This window comes from Salmo salar, chromosome 09 (genome assembly GCF_965601325.2).
Source record: "Salmo salar chromosome 09, fSalSal1, whole genome shotgun sequence".
Taxonomy (NCBI): domain Eukaryota; kingdom Metazoa; phylum Chordata; class Actinopteri; order Salmoniformes; family Salmonidae; genus Salmo; species Salmo salar.
In genome coordinates, this window is record NC_138299.1 from 139429949 (window position 1) to 139450373 (window position 20425).

Consider the following 20425-nt stretch of genomic DNA (forward strand, 5'->3'; position numbering starts at 1 on the left):
GAACAGTAAACTCTGAAATCTGATGGTCAAAATATTGACACATTTTGAGAAGGTATGAGTAATGAATTTGTTGTGCGCATGGGGATTTCTGTACCAATGAATTACTGGTGTTGTAGAATAATGGCTGAAGCAGGAACAACCCACACACTATAGTGCTAGAGGTATATGTATTTTACAGGCTACATAGCGTAATATTAGTCTGGTAAATATGTATCCAGTACTACAAGCGTGGGGTGGCATTATTCTAAAAAACACGTAAATACGTCCCTCATTGACAGCCTACTGTATGCGTAGATGAACCATGTCCCCATCTTGTGGCCTAAATAATAATTGCATTACCATGCCACAAGGGCATGGCTGAGCGTTTCTTGACAACGCGCCAATAGGATCTCTCTTGCTCATGCTTGTCTTCGCCCCATCTCCTTACTTGTTCTGCCACTATGCTTAATTTGCTCCACTGTAAACGACATATTAAATAATTATGGTTTGTTATAAATATATTTCATGTATTTGCATATTTCTGTTATGGAACGGCTCCTCTGTGAAGTGCGCGTGTGCACAAACCAATTTCGACTGTGCACTGCTTGCAAACAACGCAATTTTTCAAAACTTTGGCAAAGCGTCAAGTCTATACAACTTGGTGCACTGTGTTCGTAACATATTCTAGTTTTGGGAGAATAAAAATGTATTGAGATCAAATGTTTAATCGATGAGAAAATTATTAGGCGTTGAGAAAACGTTCTAAACTGATGCTTCAGTTTTATATCCCCTGTGACGTGTCTGGGTTACCTTTCTGTCTGGTTTCCTTTTGCAAGGGTGGAGACTTCGTTCTAAAACGTATAAACACAAGTTAATCACGCAGCTGACCAAATTACCCAAAATATTACTTCTGGGTTAACAGAGATTAAATATAGTATGTCCAGGTGTGCTTGATAAAAATTGTTATTAACCAAGACTGTAAGAACCCCAGAATCTATCTAGTTTATTAATCAAGACATAATCCTAAACTATGTTTCACTCACCAATGTTCCCCTCTTTGCCTTGCATGTTCAGTTGATGATGTAGTTCTTGTAGGCATCATCAAGGAGAACATATATTTTAAAAGAGGAAACGTCACAAATCTTGAATGTTTTTGCTCAATCTTTATTCATACCTCCAATCTCTACTTCACATCTAACAGAAAGCCACTTTATCTTAGTCTCTATTAGGCAAAGTCATTGGCAAGTCAAAATCCACGCACAGCGCAGGTTTGATTCTCTTGTCAGTGTGTGTAGACTGCAGATATACACAACATATACTTACAGTATACCATATATAAATCTAATTAAGAATCATTTTACAGATAAAAACAGGTCTAAAAAACAAACATTAGGTTTTTGAACTGAGCTACACCAGTAAGATAATGCCAAGACACACTTGTTAGAAGTGTGTTCAGTAGTCATTTGTTCAGTAGTAATTTTCAAGGAGGTTGGGACTCCTATAAGTTAGCCAGAGATTCAGCAAGGCATATTTCAATTAATGTAGTCAGTGAAGCACACAATGTATGCAGTGCTGATGACAACATAATGGTGCTGTCAAGACATCTGGAGCCTTGGTTACAGAGCTTTAGGGCCAGAATAGCAATCATACAATCATACTTGCTAATGCCAAAATATGTGAGAGCACACAAGCAAAACAAAATCAGATCTATGAGAGGTCATGAGCTATATTTTTTAGGTGATTGCTTGTAATGCTGAATAATATGATTGAATATCCTGTGTTTTCTATGAATATTGTTACACTATGGTATAATAGCTTGTTGCATAAACAAACATCAACCATACCCTTATAACTAGTTCATAAGCACGAGCATAAGATGTTTACTCATATGACACATAACATGCTATAATTCTGCATAACAGCTTATTCCATACTTATAAACTAGTTGTAATGTTTTGTGGTATTGTCATGAATTTCAGAATTAGATTACTTTAAGTTAACATTTGGAATGAATGACAATTAATACACCCATCTTATGCAGACATTCTAGTTGCTAACATGAGAAACCCATGGATATGTTACCGTGCTTCTTTCAGATTATTTGAAACGGTCCATTTCAATTACTGAAATAAATATAGAAATCCAAGCAATTTTATAACTCAAAAAGTCCATACACTTTAAAAATAAACAAAGCATTTCAATCACATATTCACATATGAAATATAATCACATATTTGAAACATAACCTCAGCATATCTTTCAGTATAATACAGCTTGATTGTGAAAGGGATTTCTATAAAACAGAAATATTTTCCAATCACTGTCATTCAGATCTTAAGATTTCCATAAATGACCAATAATACACCTTGTGATATTAAAAGTCATCATATGACACGCTGCAGGAGAGCCAAGACTAAAACATGCTCATTCAGTAACCTCTGAAACCCAAAACTAGAATCTAGCCTACAGTCTTTCATGAGAGATCACTCATTCAGTAACTCACCAATGCAAAGCCAGCACACATTAAAGCCGGGGAGTCAAACATACTCAACATACTTTAAAACTACTAAAACCAAATCGAAACTGTGTAGAAATCATATAATGGACTTACATTCATACAGTTTCTTGACTGTGTCCAGCTTGTTATCAATCACTGAAATTAAAGCTTGACAGTCAGAATAGAGGATTTTTTTTGTTGCACAATTTGATTGCGAGTAAATACTGTATAACACATTTTCAAAACGTCACTCCGGACCTCGTTCGTTGAGGACCGAATGCGGCCCCCTGGGCAAAATCCGTTTGACGCCCCTGCATTAAAGCGATAGATATCCACTCCTCCACAGTTCACACACAACCCGCTCCTGTCCTGTCTAACCCTGAAATATAGTCACTCACAAAATCATGGAATTACATCATGAAGTGAACAGAAATGTGTTGAAATGAAATTTCAATCAAAGATACAGAGTAAGCATTCTATTATATTGGATACACATAATACTTTTTAGAATGCAAAAAGGGCTGCAATTCCACTGAATTTCTTTCATTCATTATTTGGAAGGTCTTTAAAGTGCAGTACTGTTTCTCTTTTTGGAAGTGATTTTATCACTGAGCTCATACCACAGCTAGGGGATACACTTCAGACATTGCCTACCTGAGGTTAATCCAGCAGGGATTTACTTGTCTTTCAATAAATACATGATAAATAGCTAATTGAAAATGAATGACATCTTCTGAAGGCTTTACTACCCTCTGTTATGGTTCAATTGAATTGTGTACAGATTCCAACACAAACACTGGACATGGAGAGTGGGGGTGTGTATAGGATCTGGAATAAGCAGGGATGCAGGTTGTTGATATGGATAAGCAAAGAGGGTGTGTGTGGTTGAGTCAAGCCACTTGGCATGGACACAGATGTCCATATGGGCTGATTGTAAACTGTTAGCCAGAGAGGCTAATGCAAGGCTGCATCCAAACGCATGGGCATTATAAAAGGCAGTTTGGCTACATGTGCCAGAAATGAAATGTTGAGACACATCCATGTGTGGAATGATAGAAATGTCACACTGTATAAATTAACACATGTGCACACACACAGAAACATACAGTACACTCAAGCACACATGCATACTAGACATGTCACAGACATATCTGGCATGCTTTTCTGAAGAAAACAGTTTTCTTTATAAATTCTTGTACCCACCTAGAGGTCTGATAACTTTCCTATATACATAAATAAACAATTCATATATGCTATGTGTATATATCTTGAAATATTCAATATTGAAATATACATATACATTTCAAATATATTTATATCATTATTTTCATCTTCAAACATTTTTAAGATATAGTCACAGTTTAGTAATAAAACACTTATGTAAGAACACAGGTCTCCCTCATTGTCTTGCTGCAGTATCCCTTTTTCAAGTATCAATGACTTCTTAGTCTGCATGCTGTCTTTTCCTATAGAAAAGACTACTGGTCAAGTTGTACTACATTCTCGGGTCTTACGGATCGATAAACTAATTTTGTTAAATGTGCAACAAATAATGGAACTAATTATCACTGTGCATGAAACAAATCACCAGTAACAGATAAATAAAAGCTCTGTATTGTTGCAGTACTTTGAAAGTAGAAGTGACAGGCAAGCTATCATTCTTAAAAATGGATCAAAATACTGTTCCACAACTGATAAGTTTGATAAGTCTGATAGACAATGAACTGCATTACCCAACTAGTACAATAGTGGCAATACAACGTAAAGGTCATTCATAAACCTTCAAGAAGACTCTAAATTCCATAAATTCCTGTTGTTAACAGGAGATCCATTTGCCACCAAGCATGGATGTTTTGACATGCCACATTACATATCCTCTCTATCCCCAACAACATCCTGCAATCTCTTAACGTTTCTCTTTATTGAGTACCTGTGAGAAGGAACCTCCTCCACCTAAGTCAATCATTATGCAAATTCCATCCCAACAGCCTAGCTCTAGGTGATTAGGGAAACCAGCCCTTATGCACTGTTGAGCCCGGGGGAAAAAACAAGGCAGTTGAGACATTTCAGTGGAAATGTGCTTGCACATACATATACTCTATAATATATATTTGCTGGTGATCCTGCTACTCTAGAGCATGATCTGTGGCCACGATCAGAGGAGTTCATAAAAGGGACACTGCAGCGCGGACCTGTAGGGGAGGATCGGTTTGGAACAGTCAAGGGAGTGTAGAAAGTCTAGAGACTGTAGGTCCCCTTTCCTCGTCTCTCCTCTTTTGTTTGTCTTTAGACACTCACAGAGCAGGAATGGAACCACAGACATTGAGAGAAGTTAAGGTGAGGAGTAAAATCACATGCTAAGCTTTTTGTTGTCCTCCATTCCCCATGTGGTAATGGCATACAGTACGATGTCCTTCCAACATTAAAAGACAAAGAAAAATAAGAGACAGAAGTGGCGTCAAGGTAAGCGGAGCTGTTGCCTTCCCACGATGCCTCAGTGCTGTGGGAACCCCACTGTTCAATTCCTGTCTGTGATAGGGGCACTTCCTGACCTGCGGGATCATGACCTCTGTGAGCTGGGGGACGGCAGCCGGTAGGCGGTCCCTGTCACACTGGGGCCAGCTTGCCTGGCGGTCGGTTGGTCTCTTGTCTCTCTTTGTTTTGTTTGCATACTTACACACAAACAGTTCCTATATTGCACACCATGTCCTCATGGCCTAAGGTCGTATGTCAGTGGTAACAGCTTCTTTTCTCCTCAGCTTCTGAGCTGTAGTCCCTTAAGCCAATACCCCTTTGAAGGTTCAGTAGAGAGTCTTTCATCTGTAGAGGAAAACAGAAAACATTAAAACCCTGCAAGTAACTATAATCATAGTTTCTTATGAGAATTATCTTTCACACTTTGAGACCCTGCACGAAAACCTAGAGGATTTGATTCTTAGCCTTGTGTATTAACACAAGGCTAAGAATCAAATCCTCAAGCTGGCCCCAGTGTGACAGGGACCGCCTACCGGCTGCTGTCCACCAGCTCACAGAGGTCATGACCCCGCAGGTCAGGAAGTACCCCTTTCACAGACAGGAATTGAACAGTGGGGTAATGCTTGTAACTGTATCTGTCCTCCCTACCTGGTCTAATAGTACCACCGTTCCCTACCTGGTCTAATAGTACCACCGTTGCCTGCCTGGTCTAATAGTACCACCGTTGCCTGCCTGGTCTAATAGTACCACCGTTGCCTGCCTGGTCTAATAGTACCACCGTTGCCTGCCTGGTCTAATAGTACCACCGTTGCCTGCCTGGTCTAATAGTACCACCGTTGCCTGCCTGGTCTAATAGTACCACCGTTGCCTGCCTGGTCTAATAGTACCACCGTTGCCTGCCTGGTCTAATAGTACCACCGTTCCCTGCCTGGTCTAATAGTACCACCGTTGCCTGCCTGGTCTAATACTACCACCGTTCCCTGCCTGGTCTAATACTACCACCGTTCCCTGCCTGGTCTAATAGTACCACCGTTCCCTGCCTGGTCTAATAGTACCACCGTTCCCTACCTGGTCTAATAGTACCACCGTTCCCTACCTGGTCTAATAGTACCACCGTTGCCTGCCTGGTCTAATAGTACCACCGTTCCCTGCCTGGTCTAATAGTACCACCGTTCCCTACCTGGTCTAATAGTACCACCGTTCCCTGCCTGGTCTAATACTACCACCGTTCCCTACCTGGTCTAATAGTACCACCGTTCCCTACCTGGTCTAATAGTACCACTGAGGATTTGATGATCTCTCTCCACTTCTGCAGCTCAGCGTCATGGTAAAGCTGTTGGGACTCCAGGAGCTGGGCCCACTCCATCTGCGTCTGGGGAAGTTTACTAGACAGAAATAGACACATACTGTCAAACACACCCAGATGCCACGGCCAAGAGCAACTCAAAGCTAAGCATTGTTCAGGGGCAATTCTGCAGCATATGTTTTTTGAGGTTGGGAAAACAGGATGAAGCCCATGTGGTTTTCAGATGAAACTAAACAGGCTTATGCAGTCTGGGTTTGACTAAGTACACAGTCATATCAATTCTAGTATTATGTAGGCAATAGGCATAATGCCAAAAACCTATGGGTGGTTAGCGACTTAGCGTACCTTTCATGTATCCGCAGCCCTTGCCAGGTGGTAAGATGCTGTGCAGAATACTCCAGCATCCACAGCTTATAGAACAGCATCATGTTGAGGAACACCAGCAAAACCAGGCTGAAGGAGGAGAGGAAAACAGAAGAATGTAAGGGACAAAGGAAAGAAGATGAGTAATGAAAGCTACACAGGTGCTTTAGTCTGCATATTCATTAACCTCTACAGGATCGGTGTCCTGACCTCAGGACGGTTGAGCAAATGTAGGCTAATGCGATTAGCATGAGGTTGTAAGAAACAAAAAAAATTCCCAGGACATAGACATATCTGATATGGGGAGAAAGCTTAAATGATTGTTCATCTAACTGCACTGTCCAATTTACAGTAGCTATTACAGTGAAAGAATATCATGCTATTGTTTGAGGAGAGTGCACAATTATGAACTTGAAAATGTATGAATAAACCAATTAGGCACATTTGGGCAGTCTTGATACAACATTTTGAATAGATATGCAATAGTTCATTGGATAAGTCTAAAACTTTGCCCGTACACTGCTACCATCTAGTGGCCAAATTCTAAATTGCACTTGGGCTAGAATAATTCATTATGGGCTTTCTCTTACATTTCAAAGAAAAATACAAAAAAAACATATTTTTTTCTTTGTATTATCTTTTACCAGATCTAATGTCTTATATTCTCCTACATTAATTTCACATTTCCACAAACGTCAAAGTGTTTCCTTTCAAATGGTGTCAAGATTATGCATATCCTTGCTTCAGGTCCTGAGCCACAGGCAGTTAGATTTGGGTATGTCATTTTAGGCGAAAATGGGAAAAAAGGGGCGGATCCTTAAGAGGTTTTAATGAACCAGTTACAATGAGGGAGGAGTATGTTTCCTGGTCAGGTCTAAGTGGTTTATCTTTAGCCAGATGTACCTTAGACAGATCCTATGGCAAGCAATGAAAGGAGAGGAGAGGAGAGGAGAGGAGAGGAGAGGATAGCAGAGGAGAGGAGAGGATAGCAGAGGAGAGGAGAGGATAGCAGAGGAGAGGAGAGGAGAGGAGAGGAGAGGAGAGGAGAGGAGAGGAGAGGAGAGGAGAGGAGAGGAGAGGAGAGGAGAGGAGAGGAGAGGAGAGGAGAGGAGAGGAGAGGAGAGGAATCACATTCAGAAGACAAACAAATGTTTAACACAGAATCAGATTTTTGCTAACTACTAAAGATTTCAAAGAGAGTTGAACTGAAATGACTATAAATGAAACACAAATTATTACGATGGATCTGAAAGTGAGTGTGTATACTGCATGTGTGTGTGTGTGTGTGTGTGTGTGTGTGTGTGCGCGCATGAGTGTGTGTGAGGGAGAGTGTACTCACACAAAGCTGATGATGAGCAGCAGTTTGGACACGCTGTAGAGGGCGAAGCCTCCAGGAAGGTGCTCAGGCATGTGCCTGGTCTGAGTGGAACCTGAGGGGGGCAGACCAAACACGGACCAGGTCAATTAGATATATTTAACACAATATGATGTGTGGAAATGTATAACAGTGTATGTAATGTATGTACCTTATGAAAGTGTATAAGAATCTACAGTGTATTAAGAGTTTATAAGAGTGTCTATAAAAGTATAAAAAATGTAAAAAAAAATATATATATTTTTTTAAGTGTCCCCCTGCCATCTGACCTGTCACGCCCGCATGCTTGATGCGGTGAATGACCTCATCGTCGGTTGGCGTGGTGACGGGGCTGAGGAGGGCATCGTCCAGGTGCTGGCTCCGTAGGTGGACCAGGGGTCTCTTCCTCCGCCTCACAGACGTCTTCACCACCTTGACCTTGGGAGAAGGCCGGGTCGACCCCAAAACCACATCCTCCACCTTCGACAGCTCCAACTCTGACAGGGCACCACAGAAGCCGTTTGTACGTTCATACATTAGAATGGCCTTCGGTCATCAGATTAAATGTTGCTGGATATTTGGTGTGACAGACTTAACAGCTAGTAGAGGAACTTACCAAGATGGCGGAAGTTCTCGTCCAGCCCGCTCCAGAAGTTCTTCTCGATGAAGCCCTTCACTAATCCCCATGGCTGTTTTCTGTAACGCAGCTCAGTGGACACCCTAGGGACAAGGCATCCGCTGGTATAAGTTGAGGCAGCGTTTCTAAATGAACATGTAATAGTTTCAAGAGCCACATGTTATTACAACAGCTGCTATAAGGCCCTCCTCACCTTAACCGGCACTTGTTCTTGGCCACCCGTGTCAGCATGTAACGGTTGAGCGTGTAGAAGTAGTCGTGGTAGGGCACGTTGTGTGTGATGACCTCAGCATCGATGATGTAGCACTCACTCTCATGGCTGGCCTTGTACAGTGTCTGCGTCTCTGTGACCGTGGCTGTCTTGGGGGCCAGCGGGTTGGACAGGGAGATGGTGTACATGATCTCTCTCATCTGGTTCCCCGCTGCATCGTCCTTCTTCCAGGGGTGAAACACTATATCTGTGTGGCGTTATATGGACACACATTCGATCACTTCATAGTGAAAGGACAACACCAATGGAAGAGACAATAATGTGATGCCAACGGACAGAATGTCTGACTAACCTGAAAACCTGCGCTGCTCCATGAAGTCGGTCATGAACTGGGATTCTGTGAAGAGGATGTCATACATCTTGTCCACACTGAACTTGTAAACCTCATCGATGTACTGTCTCCCTTTAAGGTCATCATGGAAGGCCTGCACCTCCCCTGCTGGAGAGCCATAGACGGAAACACACTTTAGATGAAGTGCCCTTGGGGACATAATATCATATGGAGACAGTATTACCAAGACTTAGCAGCATCACTGAAGAGCCTGTTTCATGCCATATATACAGTATATGCATCAAATCTGTTAATGGGCGGAAGATTGAAGCCGTACCCTCGTCGTGGGTCTCTGAGGAGTCGCTAAGTTCGGTGGGGATGTCTTCATTGTCGTTGAAGTCCAGGGAGGTCGAGGGCACCAGGCCGCTGGCCTCCACTAGCCTCTGCTCCAGCACCAGGGGCAAGGCCAGCAGCTCCCCGTCAGGGAGGCAGTCGATGTACTCCTCTGGAGGGAGGTCAAACTAGGACACACAGAGGGGGAGGAGAGGGGGTCAGTCACTAGAAAGACACTGCAGGATACTTTAGTACATAGTTATGAGTAGGATTGGTCTGTGTTCATGTTTTGGTTATCAAATTACGAAACATTCCCCATATCCAAGTTATAGGCAGAATAACAAATCCATTTCCCACTCCATCAAAACAAATAACATAAGAGTAATTGATTTAACCTCTGACCTCTATTATGTCGCTGAGACTCACAGAGAGGGGCTCGCTGCTGATGGATGAGCTGATGGTGCTGTTGGTGATGATGCATTTCTTGTGTATGGATGGTGGGCTGCCCTCGTGTTTGGCCTCCGCGCTGCTCTTAGACGAGTTGTCATTACTGATCTCATTCTCCTCGTTAGGGATCTCCTCACAGAACCTGCACCATCACCGTGGGGGAACAGGGACCAGCTGGAGGTTAGGGTTAGGAGTTCTGGAGTGTTGTTTTTACATGGTAATGGACAGAGGGCTGAGAGGGATGTGAAGCAGGGCTGAGAGGGATGTGAAGCAGGGCTGAGAGGGTGGTGTGTATTTGTGTATGCTTCAGTAATGAGGCCAGCCTCTCATAACAACCCGCAGAAGATCAAGGGCATTTTAATCAACCATGGTAATTGAGGAGGCATTGTTTATATCTGTAGCCATGGAAACCACACCCACCCCATGGTGTTGAAGTCGTCATCAGGGGGAACGTAGTCCTCGTCGTCACTGGTCAGGCCAAGTTCGTTGCCATAGCACTGATGGACAAAGTGCCATAGCTCTTTGGGGCACAAGGGCTGGAGCACAGGGTTAGAGACGACACTCAGTACGGCAGAGACTTGGATTCAATGGAAAAGGAAAGTAGCAATATACTGAACATGTAGATCTATTTGTGATGAGGTTAATTGAGGTTGCTGGCTTACTTTGTCCAGCAGTGCATTCTGCCATAATCTGAACATCATCATGTAGGTCCTGTCCCGCGCTCCAAATGAGGTGAAAAAGTGCTGTGCGGAGAGAATGGAAATAATTCAAAAATATGCTCTGAAATAAGGCTAAGGAGAAGGTTTGAGCCTCCTCTCAGTCAGTAAATGCCAAAAATTCAGTCCCTCTCCTGTCTTACCTTCTCACCATCTGTGGACACCTGGATGGCATTGGGGATGAGGCGGGCTGTCTTCTCCTTCGTCATGGTGCAGATGTCCTTCAGCCTCACTGTCAGCTGCACACACATGCAAGCAAAATATTTTTTTTTTACGGCATTGCTTAATATTCAGATAAATATATCTGTTGAACTGTTACTGAACCACAATAATGAAATATATACTGTGATGCAAACCATAAAAATACAATCAATTCTATTTCAATACTGCAAACTAACCAACACCAGAGAAATATAGATAAGATCAAAAGAACAGAAAGCCCCAGGCAGAGGCCAAGTGCCTACCAGCGTTTCCCAGCGGAAGATGTTGCTATAAAAACAGATCCAGTTTTCTGAGAGGTAGAGTCGGCCCTGCAGGAGAATGTCTCGTTGTAGGGCACAGGAGTAATCTGCCAGCACAGGTCAGAGGTCAAAGATCAGAGCCCAGGAAGAATACATCCACCCATCAGGGTCGGGGTTAATTATATTTCAATATAGTCAATTCAAAAGATCAATTACCTGAATTGATAGTTTAAATGGAATTGACTCCAACCAGCCAATGCAAACTTGTCCAAAACCAAAAGATTTTCCTATATCCACCATATTGCTGACCGAATTGGCCATAGTTGCCTAGTATTTTGCGCTTAGTAACTCACCCACGATGAGCCGCTCTGTGTCCGGTAGCTGCTTGAAGAGCTTCCTGAAGTCCTCATTACGCTGTTTGTATGTGGGGCTCAACACCTGGAGAGACGGAGAGCAACAACGATAACTTCTTGAGAGAGGGACGACTCACACGTACACATTCCTGAACACATGCTCTCTATCTCACATATACATACTGGACTGTAATGGACTGCATCCATTTTCACAAGGGCATTTTATACAAAAGCACGATCCCCTGTTGACATTTAGCCACTTCAAGACATTCAATAAGCATGCTTTTGTGCATCGTGAGCATTCCTAATGTGAGTCACATTCCCAAGACAACAATATATAGTAACATCATTATACGAACACACACAATGCTGCTTTTTGTGGCGCAACAGTTAATATGTAGGACAGAGAGGGACAAAGACACAAATCAAATCTATTCTGTTAGCAAACCCTTATGTAGCTATTGGTTTATCTTATAAAACATAGTCTGCGTCCATTGTCGGTTTAGATCATGAGAAGAAAATGTTCTGTTCTCACACAGAGGAATTCATTCTCTTGTTACATTCTCAGGCATTAAGGTACATCTTATCTTGGGCCTGGATTCAGGCTTGTTTAAAGAGGGAAGTATTGCTGTGACCCACAGCCAGTGTGAGTGCAGGGGTGAGTGCTCTATGTGTCTGAGCCAGATGCTGTCTTTTAATAGGAACAGCTTCAGGAAACAATGCCTGCCAGTACGGTAACCAAATACATCCCTTCATGGGTAAAACCTCTCGCTGCTTCAATCTGAAGGAAAACATCAGACTGTTCACATTAACATCAACTAGCTACAGTACATGTTCTATACTCATATAACAAGAAAAGCCCAGAATGGACAGACATAATCTGTTTCTGTTAAGCTATGAATGAAAACCACTGGTGCCTGTCAAGAAAACTTGGTAAATTCGAGAACTTTGAAGGCTAGGAAAATGGATTATGAGTCGGACATATTTAGTCTAGAAATGTTCACAGAAAGTACTCTCTATAACTGCCTAACATATCAAGAGTATTAGAGCCCCCATTTCACAACAAAAGCCTGCCTATTCCCCTTAAACTGCAGCCTTCTTACTTTGTCCAGGGAAAGGGTCCATGGGTACTATGGGAATGCAAATAGCTACTGACTCATGCCTTTCATTTAATTTGCTTTCCAAAATATAATTGCGGGAGGGAACCACAGAGTTATGCTCTTGGCGCAGGTACAGTACACAAACTGCCCATCCCAACCTCCTCACCCCCTTCCCTCCCCGCCGCTACCCCTCCTGGCATCAGCTCTCTGGGGGGAGGGTCAGTCACTTACTGCAGGGACCTCCTCTGACTCCCAGTCCTGGTCTTGGTGGTCCAAGGCGGCCCAGCCCCACTCCCAGCCAAACTCTCCCCGGGCTGGATCCTGTGGGATCCACCCAGCCAGGTCTTTATCCAGCTCCAGCTCCACCTGCCAGTCTGACTCCAGTCCTCTGTGAGCCTCCATATTCCACTCACTTCCCTCAGGCACACGGGCGGACACCTAAACCAGTGGTGCCCTCGTGGGGTCCTCAAAGCGGTGGATTTCAATGCGGGTGATCCAGTGGTCCAGGTCTGCTGCAGACAAACAGACAGAGCTGTTGTGTGTCCAGTGGTTGTTTCCTGGAGACTGCTGTGACTGACCCGGTATGGGTGCTACTCCCTTTCAGTGTGAGAGCTGGACCCAGCTGACTGCTGCCACATGATTCCAGTCCTCTCTCCCTCTTCCTCTATCAAACACAGAGAGGAGCTACGGCCGTTGGCCTCTAGTAACCCTGGCCACAAGTCTTTTATTATAATGGCAGCTCTGGCAGGCATGCAGTGTTACCCTGTCCAGATCCAGACGCCTCAGAGTGCTTTGGTGAGCACAGCTCAGACACACCAGCAGCGAAAGCAAGAAAAATATCCTTGGTAAAGAGAAAAACACAGAGAAAGAGAGAGTGTTTCCTAACTGGAAAGCAGTGCAGTCCCGTCTCGCTGGCTGACAAGGTGATTGAGTTAGAGGACAGATGTGCACACAACCTTCATTTACTTCTACGCTCCGTGAAGAAAAACAAGTCCATTAATCTTGAGTGATGCGGCACGGAGTCTCATGACGGCTCAGTCTAATGCAGTTGGAGTATTGCACCTCTGGGAGTATGTCCACTTCCCCTGTTGTTGACCATTCAGGTATTAGAAAGCAATTGCATGAGAGGCTTAACACATTTAGCGGTGTTACTATTACTAACCCCCCCTGGATCCCTGTGACCTATTTCCCTACTCTCTACCCCCCACAACTCTCCTGTCCCTTAAGGTCAAGTAATGCACTCCTGAAACCAGATCCCTGTCAGTTACTACGATCAGACTAGATAGACAGGCACAGCGATTGGTTCTCGTCTGACTCTGAGCTGGGTAAAACAACCTATCAGCACAGTGGTGGGAGGTGGACACAACGACAACAGCAACAAAACAAAAACTGTGGCTACATTTGGCACTCCATTAGGCTCACTTGTGGTTGGAAATGTGCCCTGGAATTCCACCACAAATTCCACACCTTTCCTGCTTACTCAATTTCCACAACCCCCCTCAACATCTAGCCAAATCAGTGAGGAGAAATAAGGTCCAGGAAACTGAATGTGAAGGGAAGCAAAATAATCCTCAGCACACTATTGAAAACAGTGCAGATCATTCACAGATCCCTCTCAGACGTGAACAGCTTTCGTGCTGTTGAAAATGCCTCTGCATCCCGTGAATAAGGTTTCATCAGACGTTTGCGAGCCATGCAAGCCCACTCTCTTCGAAAACTGCATCCAAGAAAAACAGTCAGATAATAGAGTAGTATCTGAATTCAAAGTTTTTCCAAGAGCTTTTCCTAAAAAGGAAAAAGAAGACTAAAGCAAATGCAGAAGCTATTGATACGACCATCTCCCATCTTCTCCAGGTGACAAGTCCTAGGACAGTGTAGCTGCCAGGTGGTGATGGGGATATAGACAGTCCCTGAGGTGGCGGTTAATCATTAACCTGCTGGGTAAACAGGGAGAGATGTCGGAGACCGGCACAGTTAACCAGGGTGGGGCCCCATTCGTTTCAAGGGTGGTTTACTGTCTATCCCCACACAAACAATGAGGCCAGTCTCTCACCCCACTGTCCGTAGGTTGCTACAAAACCGCTTTAGAGAGGAGTGGCCAGGAAGGTGTATGCATGTGTATAGCTATTGTAAGTGGCACTGTCAAGGGAGTGTGCATGAATGTGTGTGTGAAGACTTTCGTCTCTATCTGAAACACACCTTTCTTTGACACTTTCCCTGCCAATGGTCTGTTGATGCTGGGAGGGTGAAGGTTCTGTTGATTACAACCAGATGTGGGAACAGCTCAGCAGAGAGGTGCTGGCTGGTTTAGAAACACAGCCAAGCCAGGATCTCTGACTATTCACCCTGTCCTGCATAAGACGCACTGCTGTAAAAAATATGTGTTAGGAGATCTACAGTGGTGTCCTTTGTGTGAGAATCTATCTCAGTGTAAACATGCCCCCCCCCTCCCCCTCATATGCAGGGGAGATAAACTAGAATGTTTTCATAGACCAGAGAGTATGAGGAGGCAGAAATTTCACCTCACAAATCTCTAGGAGAAAAGCAGTCTCTTAAACCAGCCACTTTAGTCACTGTCGATACTATGAGCCACTACACTCGGTGTCTGGCAGACATTGATTTCCTTGTTAATACCTCAACTGCCTGCGTAGGTCCTGTACAGTTGCTATGAAAGCATTGCGACAGAGTCATTAGGAAAGTTGATACGGCAGGGTGAGGCCTGTTGTGTGTCTCTACTGGGCTTAGACCTCATATCAGGACGGTTGTGATGTAATCCCAGTAGGTTCAGTGCCATGGGAGAACATTACTGCCTTGTAGAGAAACACAGTGACTGCATGGCCTACCACATACCCTCAGGTATAGCACTGCATCAGACACATACCAATATACGTTTCAATGGTCCAGAACAGAGATTAAGCATTATTACATAGTTAATGCTTCTGGGAGCAACATCATGTCTAGATTGGCATTATGATGCTTTCCTTTAGTAATGGTAGAACAGTTGAGAAATGAAGGTGAGTAGCTAAAGGTGAGAGTATCAGAAAGCATTAGATGTGGACCATGTTTTTTCTCAACATTCTGGAGAATCCCCATTTCAAGTTTCACTATGCAACAATGCCCAACTATAACCAATGTGGCCATAATGACAAAACGAACACATTTGAAGACGTGGGAGGACTGGAACATGCTAACCAGTCCCATGCTCCATTCCCCTGTCCTTCAAGGCATTCAGGGCTGCTCCAGACACTGACCATGGTCCGTGGGTTTAGTATGATACACTGAGCAGACTTGTTACCACCTCAGGTGTATTCAGTAGTCGCAGACCGTTTCAAAAAGTTTGGCCTGTTGCAAAACGTTTTGCAATGGAAACTGTTTACCGTTTACTCTAGGAACCAAATGGAAGCAAACGGAACGAAACAGGGAGGGACATACAAGAATTCTTCCATTAGAAACTCTCGTTTTCGTTTACCTCAAAAAAGAAACAAATAAAATGACCCAAAAAAAACATGGCAAAACATTTTCCGTTTGGAGTAAACAGTTTCCGTTGGTGAAATTTTCGCAACAGACAAAATGTTTCGCAACGGTCTCCGACTAATGAATACACCCACGTCACCACCATCACAGCTCTGAGAAGCCTATAGTTCCCCTTCACACAGCAGCCATTTTGAAAACACTATTTTTTCCAGACACAACCACAATGTGGCCATGGCATTGGGTCATCTAACCACCATAGTGCTGCATATTGTGGCTTCGCTCTCAGGTGGAAACAACGTACTGATCAATCAAATCAATGAGGGATGAGGAGCAGACAAGTGGAAAGGGAGACCAGCCAAGCGATCCAAGAAAAAGGAATACGCAGAGAGATATTTGAAAAGTTGCACAAGAATACAAGTCATGCTTACTCTCAGGATGTGTTGTCTTTCATGCTGGGGAGAGAGGGGGAATATATAGACACAAAGAACAACAAAAGAAAGGAATAAAACAACAGAACAAGGGAAAAGAAAATGGAGTCCCATAGAGACACCATTGGAGAAACCATGGCTTCATAATAACACCATATCTGGGTATCAATTCCTTTCTCACATAAAGATGGCCAACTGAGCCATCAAGTAGATTTACTTGGCTGTTTTAGAAGAATCATAACGAAAGGAATTAATTTCAGCCCCATTAGAATGTAGCAACCTTGTCTCTTAGTACACTGGCCGGCAACCTTGTGTTAAGCCAAGACCTCTTGGTGTAATGGTCTTGGTGTTGGACTGAGATCACTGGATCAGGCTGTCACCATACTTTCGCTACAAGATGCTTCTGTCTGTCAAACATTTCATCTATGAATCACATCTGTAGTAAGGTATGGGAGTTTGCAACAAAATGGACACTTTTTCATCTTCACAGCATTTGGTTCATTCATTATTCATCTGGGACATCAGTCATTTTTCATTTTTCTGATTAATTCAGCATGCCATCACACTGTAACCCTAGACTCTTAGAACTCTAAATCCCACTGGTTAGCGTCCTGGGTAAGCCTGAGCTCCATATGAAAGTGACCTTTGGCATATACCCTTGTGTGATTCTAAACAGGGTCTAGGACCCTTCACCTCATAATTACATTTACATTTTAGTCATTTAGCAGACGCTCTTATCCAGAGCGACTTACAGTAGTGAATACATACATTTCATTTTCATTTCATTTTTTTTTGTACTGGCCCCCCGTGGGAATCGAACCCACAACCCTGGCGTTGCACACACCATGCTCTACCAACACACACACACACACACACACACACACACACACACACACACACACACACACACACACACACACACACACACACACACACACACACACACACACACACACACACACACACACACACACACACACACACACACACACACACACACACACACACACACACACCACACACCTTAACAGAAAGAGTAAGAAGAGGATGAAACTTACATTGTACCAGCTCTGGCTCTTCTGTAGACAGTGAGGAGCAAAGCAGATAGGAGAGAACAAAGACAAGTGTAAGTCAATGAGACAAGGACACACCAATACTTGGCCACAGGGCTCAATATCATAAACACATAGAGGTCAAGAGACGATAAAAACCAAAAGTGGGTATTTATAGAAGGTGTGAATGTCAACCTCTGGGTGGGCACCTCCTACCATGAATACAGGCATCTGCTGCTATCCAACAGAGTTGTATCCCTTTGAACATATTTTAGTTAGACTTTTCATCGATTTCTGTGTTGTTTTTGGGCCTCACAAACATTCATTTGCATGGATATTTGATAAGCAGATGGTAGATTGGGCTAGGGTCGTGTGTGGTACAATATATTTATCTTCGTTTCTAACTGTTTAAAATGATGTATTAACGATTTAGAGTTGCTTCTTAATGCTTGTGTATAGAGATGAATTGTGTACTGCTGTGTGTTGTATATTTTCTGACAGCAGAGGGCAGTATACACACTGTTATTGGCAGGACCATAACAAGAGCGCTTATTCCAACCATAAACTCACCTGCTTCTGTTTTATGGGGCTATAAAGAGAGTGTAATACATCTCACCATTGTGATCCGAAAGGGAGGCATGCTAGGGAGCATCCAGTGGGTGAAAAAAGGGCAGGATAATCAAGCACGATTTTAGCGATAAATAAATGTCAGTTTGTGTCAAGTAGTACATAGCAGGAGTAGAACAAAATGGCTTCCTCTTGACGCCATAAAAAAAACTTGACCAGGCAACTACAAATAATATGTTTTGTCATTTCAGTGGCAACATACAAGAGGCATACTGGTGCGAGGGTACTATTGTCAATCAATCCTTTGGAGATGTGAATGTAGATAATCCAATATTTCAGCTATCAGATAAGCGTGTAGTGTTTCCTGTCTGAGAGTTGTGAGGCCCCAGTCCTGTCCCTGGGCTTTGGGCTCTGACGTGGACAGGGCTAATCTCATCTGAAGGTGACAGAGGCGTGAGAGACGACTTAAGCCTTAAGGTGTCTGCAAAGTGTGTGTGTGTATGCGTGCCATTGTAAATGTGTTTTAGAGTTGATGTAATTGCATGTTTGTAAGTGCATCTTTATAGCCTACAAGTGTGTAGATGTGATTTAGACATGCATGCACATGTTTGCTTCCCCACGAAGCACATGTGTGTCTGGGGATGTGTGTCAGCAGCACTACGAATCAGGTTAACACCCACTGATTAAGTGCACTGTGTAACAGAGAGAGCTTGTGTACGGTAGTAGTGTCTTGACCTGGATTCCCCTGAGGATCAGAAAGGCCTGGAACGACTAGTTACTTTACACAACCAGGCCAGAGTCAGGGCCATCACTCACTCACTCACTCACTCACTCACTCACTCACTCACTCACTCACTCACTCACTCACTCACTCACTCACTCACTCACTCACTCACTCACTCACTCACTCACTCAACCGGGCCAAACCAGAACTGGCCAGCGCTAGCTGTAACCCAGACAAACCTATCAGGTATAACCCACATAGCTTCAATCAACACTAGAACAACAATGTAGTTCTGACAAACAGAACTGAGAAGGCCTGATCAAACCAGTGGAACAGTAAATAAAGACTGTAGCACCAAGCCTAAAGAATAATCAGATCTAAGTGCATACATTTTCGTACTTTTTCATACTACTAAAACACACAACCAACCATGCTCTACCAACTGAGATGTTATATCAACGTTTTGATATATAACTTTGTACAAAAGGAGTGACACTTTAAGGAGGGAGGAGAGGAGGATGTTCTGGTCTGAGACAGGAAGTGGAGACAGCTAGGGGCGCTGACTGACATCACACCACAGGAGGCTGCTGAGAGGAGGACGGCTCATAATAATGGCTGGAATAGAGTAAATGGAAACCATGTGTTTGATAACACTCCATTTATTCCTTCCCAGTCAGTACTATGAGCCCATCCTCCCCAATAAAGGTACCACTGGCCACCTGTGCATCACACATCTACAGAGGATGGGAAGAGGTCGTCACTGGTCAAATCGGGCTAGGGGATCAATGGGCAAATAAAAGCAACAGGAAATGCTTACTTTAATCAGGTTAAGTCTGTCATACTGAAAGGAAATTAAAAAGAAAATGAAGAGTTAACCAACATGAAGGAAAGAGCTCAGAAACAAGAGAGGGGAAAAGGCTTTGTTTTTGATTTGCATGTGTACTAAGAGTACTAGGCCAAAACACTAAAATATCCAGGTTTGCGTACTTGTAGTGCCAAGACACACTATTGTCCTATCTAACTCTACTTTCATGATGTGTCCATGTCTCAGTGTTTTGGTCTGAGATGGGTATTTATGCTGAGTCTCTATGTACTCTCTCTGTAGTGCTGCTTACTGTTTACAGTTCCATAAACAGCCTCATTGATTGGTGACAGTGGGAGACTGAGCAGAGCCGTCATCACTGAAGCGGCCAGCCAATTAGTTAGTGTTGGACCGCCGGCCCAGGTCCTCTACAGAGAGGAGCCCCTCTCCCTGCCTGCCTGTCTGTGTGTTTCTGGATTGCATTAGACTAGGGTGACAGAGCTCACGTTGCCTGGGCGACTGCACACAGTGCCAGGGTCATGTGACTCCTGCTGACCGCTGGCCGGGGGCTCACGTGGGACCAGAGAGGGCTGGCACTCGGCCACACCACGGGCCTGAGGGGTGATGTCATCGACTGGGTGTGCTGTGAAATGGGACTGACGCCGCATGAACACCAACTCAACTGACCGAATGTCGCTTGGCTGCCATTAACACCATCCTGTCTGCCTGTCTCATAGTCCGTGACAAAGCTGAATGTAGCCGAATGCAGCGAATGTGCTGACGTGCATCAAGGGGTCCTTTCATGAGAATGCTGT

At 43.7% G+C, this 20425-nt stretch overlaps 1 protein-coding gene across 5 annotated transcripts in view; it reads right to left on the reverse strand.

Moving 5' to 3' along the window:
- Positions 1–1122: 1122 nt before the first annotated feature.
- The window catches only part of LOC106612972 (protein Aster-B), an 81019-nt gene continuing 61716 nt past the window's right edge, over positions 1123–20425 (reverse strand). The window contains exons 5-21 of one of the 5 annotated variants that reach the window (XM_082956361.1): positions 17524–17544; positions 16466–16489; positions 11464–11548; positions 11114–11217; positions 10793–10888; positions 10596–10676; positions 10354–10469; positions 9913–10075; positions 9491–9674; positions 9175–9321; positions 8805–9069; positions 8591–8694; positions 8265–8471; positions 7960–8050; positions 6603–6710; positions 6216–6336; positions 1123–5296 (exon numbers count right to left, since the gene is read on the reverse strand). In XM_082956361.1, the coding sequence (XP_082812487.1) occupies positions 5207–5296; positions 6216–6336; positions 6603–6710; positions 7960–8050; positions 8265–8471; positions 8591–8694; positions 8805–9069; positions 9175–9321; positions 9491–9674; positions 9913–10075; positions 10354–10469; positions 10596–10676; positions 10793–10888; positions 11114–11217; positions 11464–11548; positions 16466–16489; positions 17524–17544 (2007 nt within the window). In that variant the 3' untranslated portion in view covers positions 1123–5206. Of the gene's footprint in view, positions 5297–6215; positions 6337–6602; positions 6711–7959; positions 8051–8264; positions 8472–8590; positions 8695–8804; positions 9070–9174; positions 9322–9490; positions 9675–9888; positions 10076–10353; positions 10470–10595; positions 10677–10792; positions 10889–11113; positions 11218–11463; positions 11549–12794; positions 16430–16465; positions 16490–17523; positions 17545–20425 lie in introns of those variants that run through there. The other 4 variants (XM_082956359.1, XM_082956362.1, XM_082956360.1 and 1 more) reach the window with 4 other exon arrangements.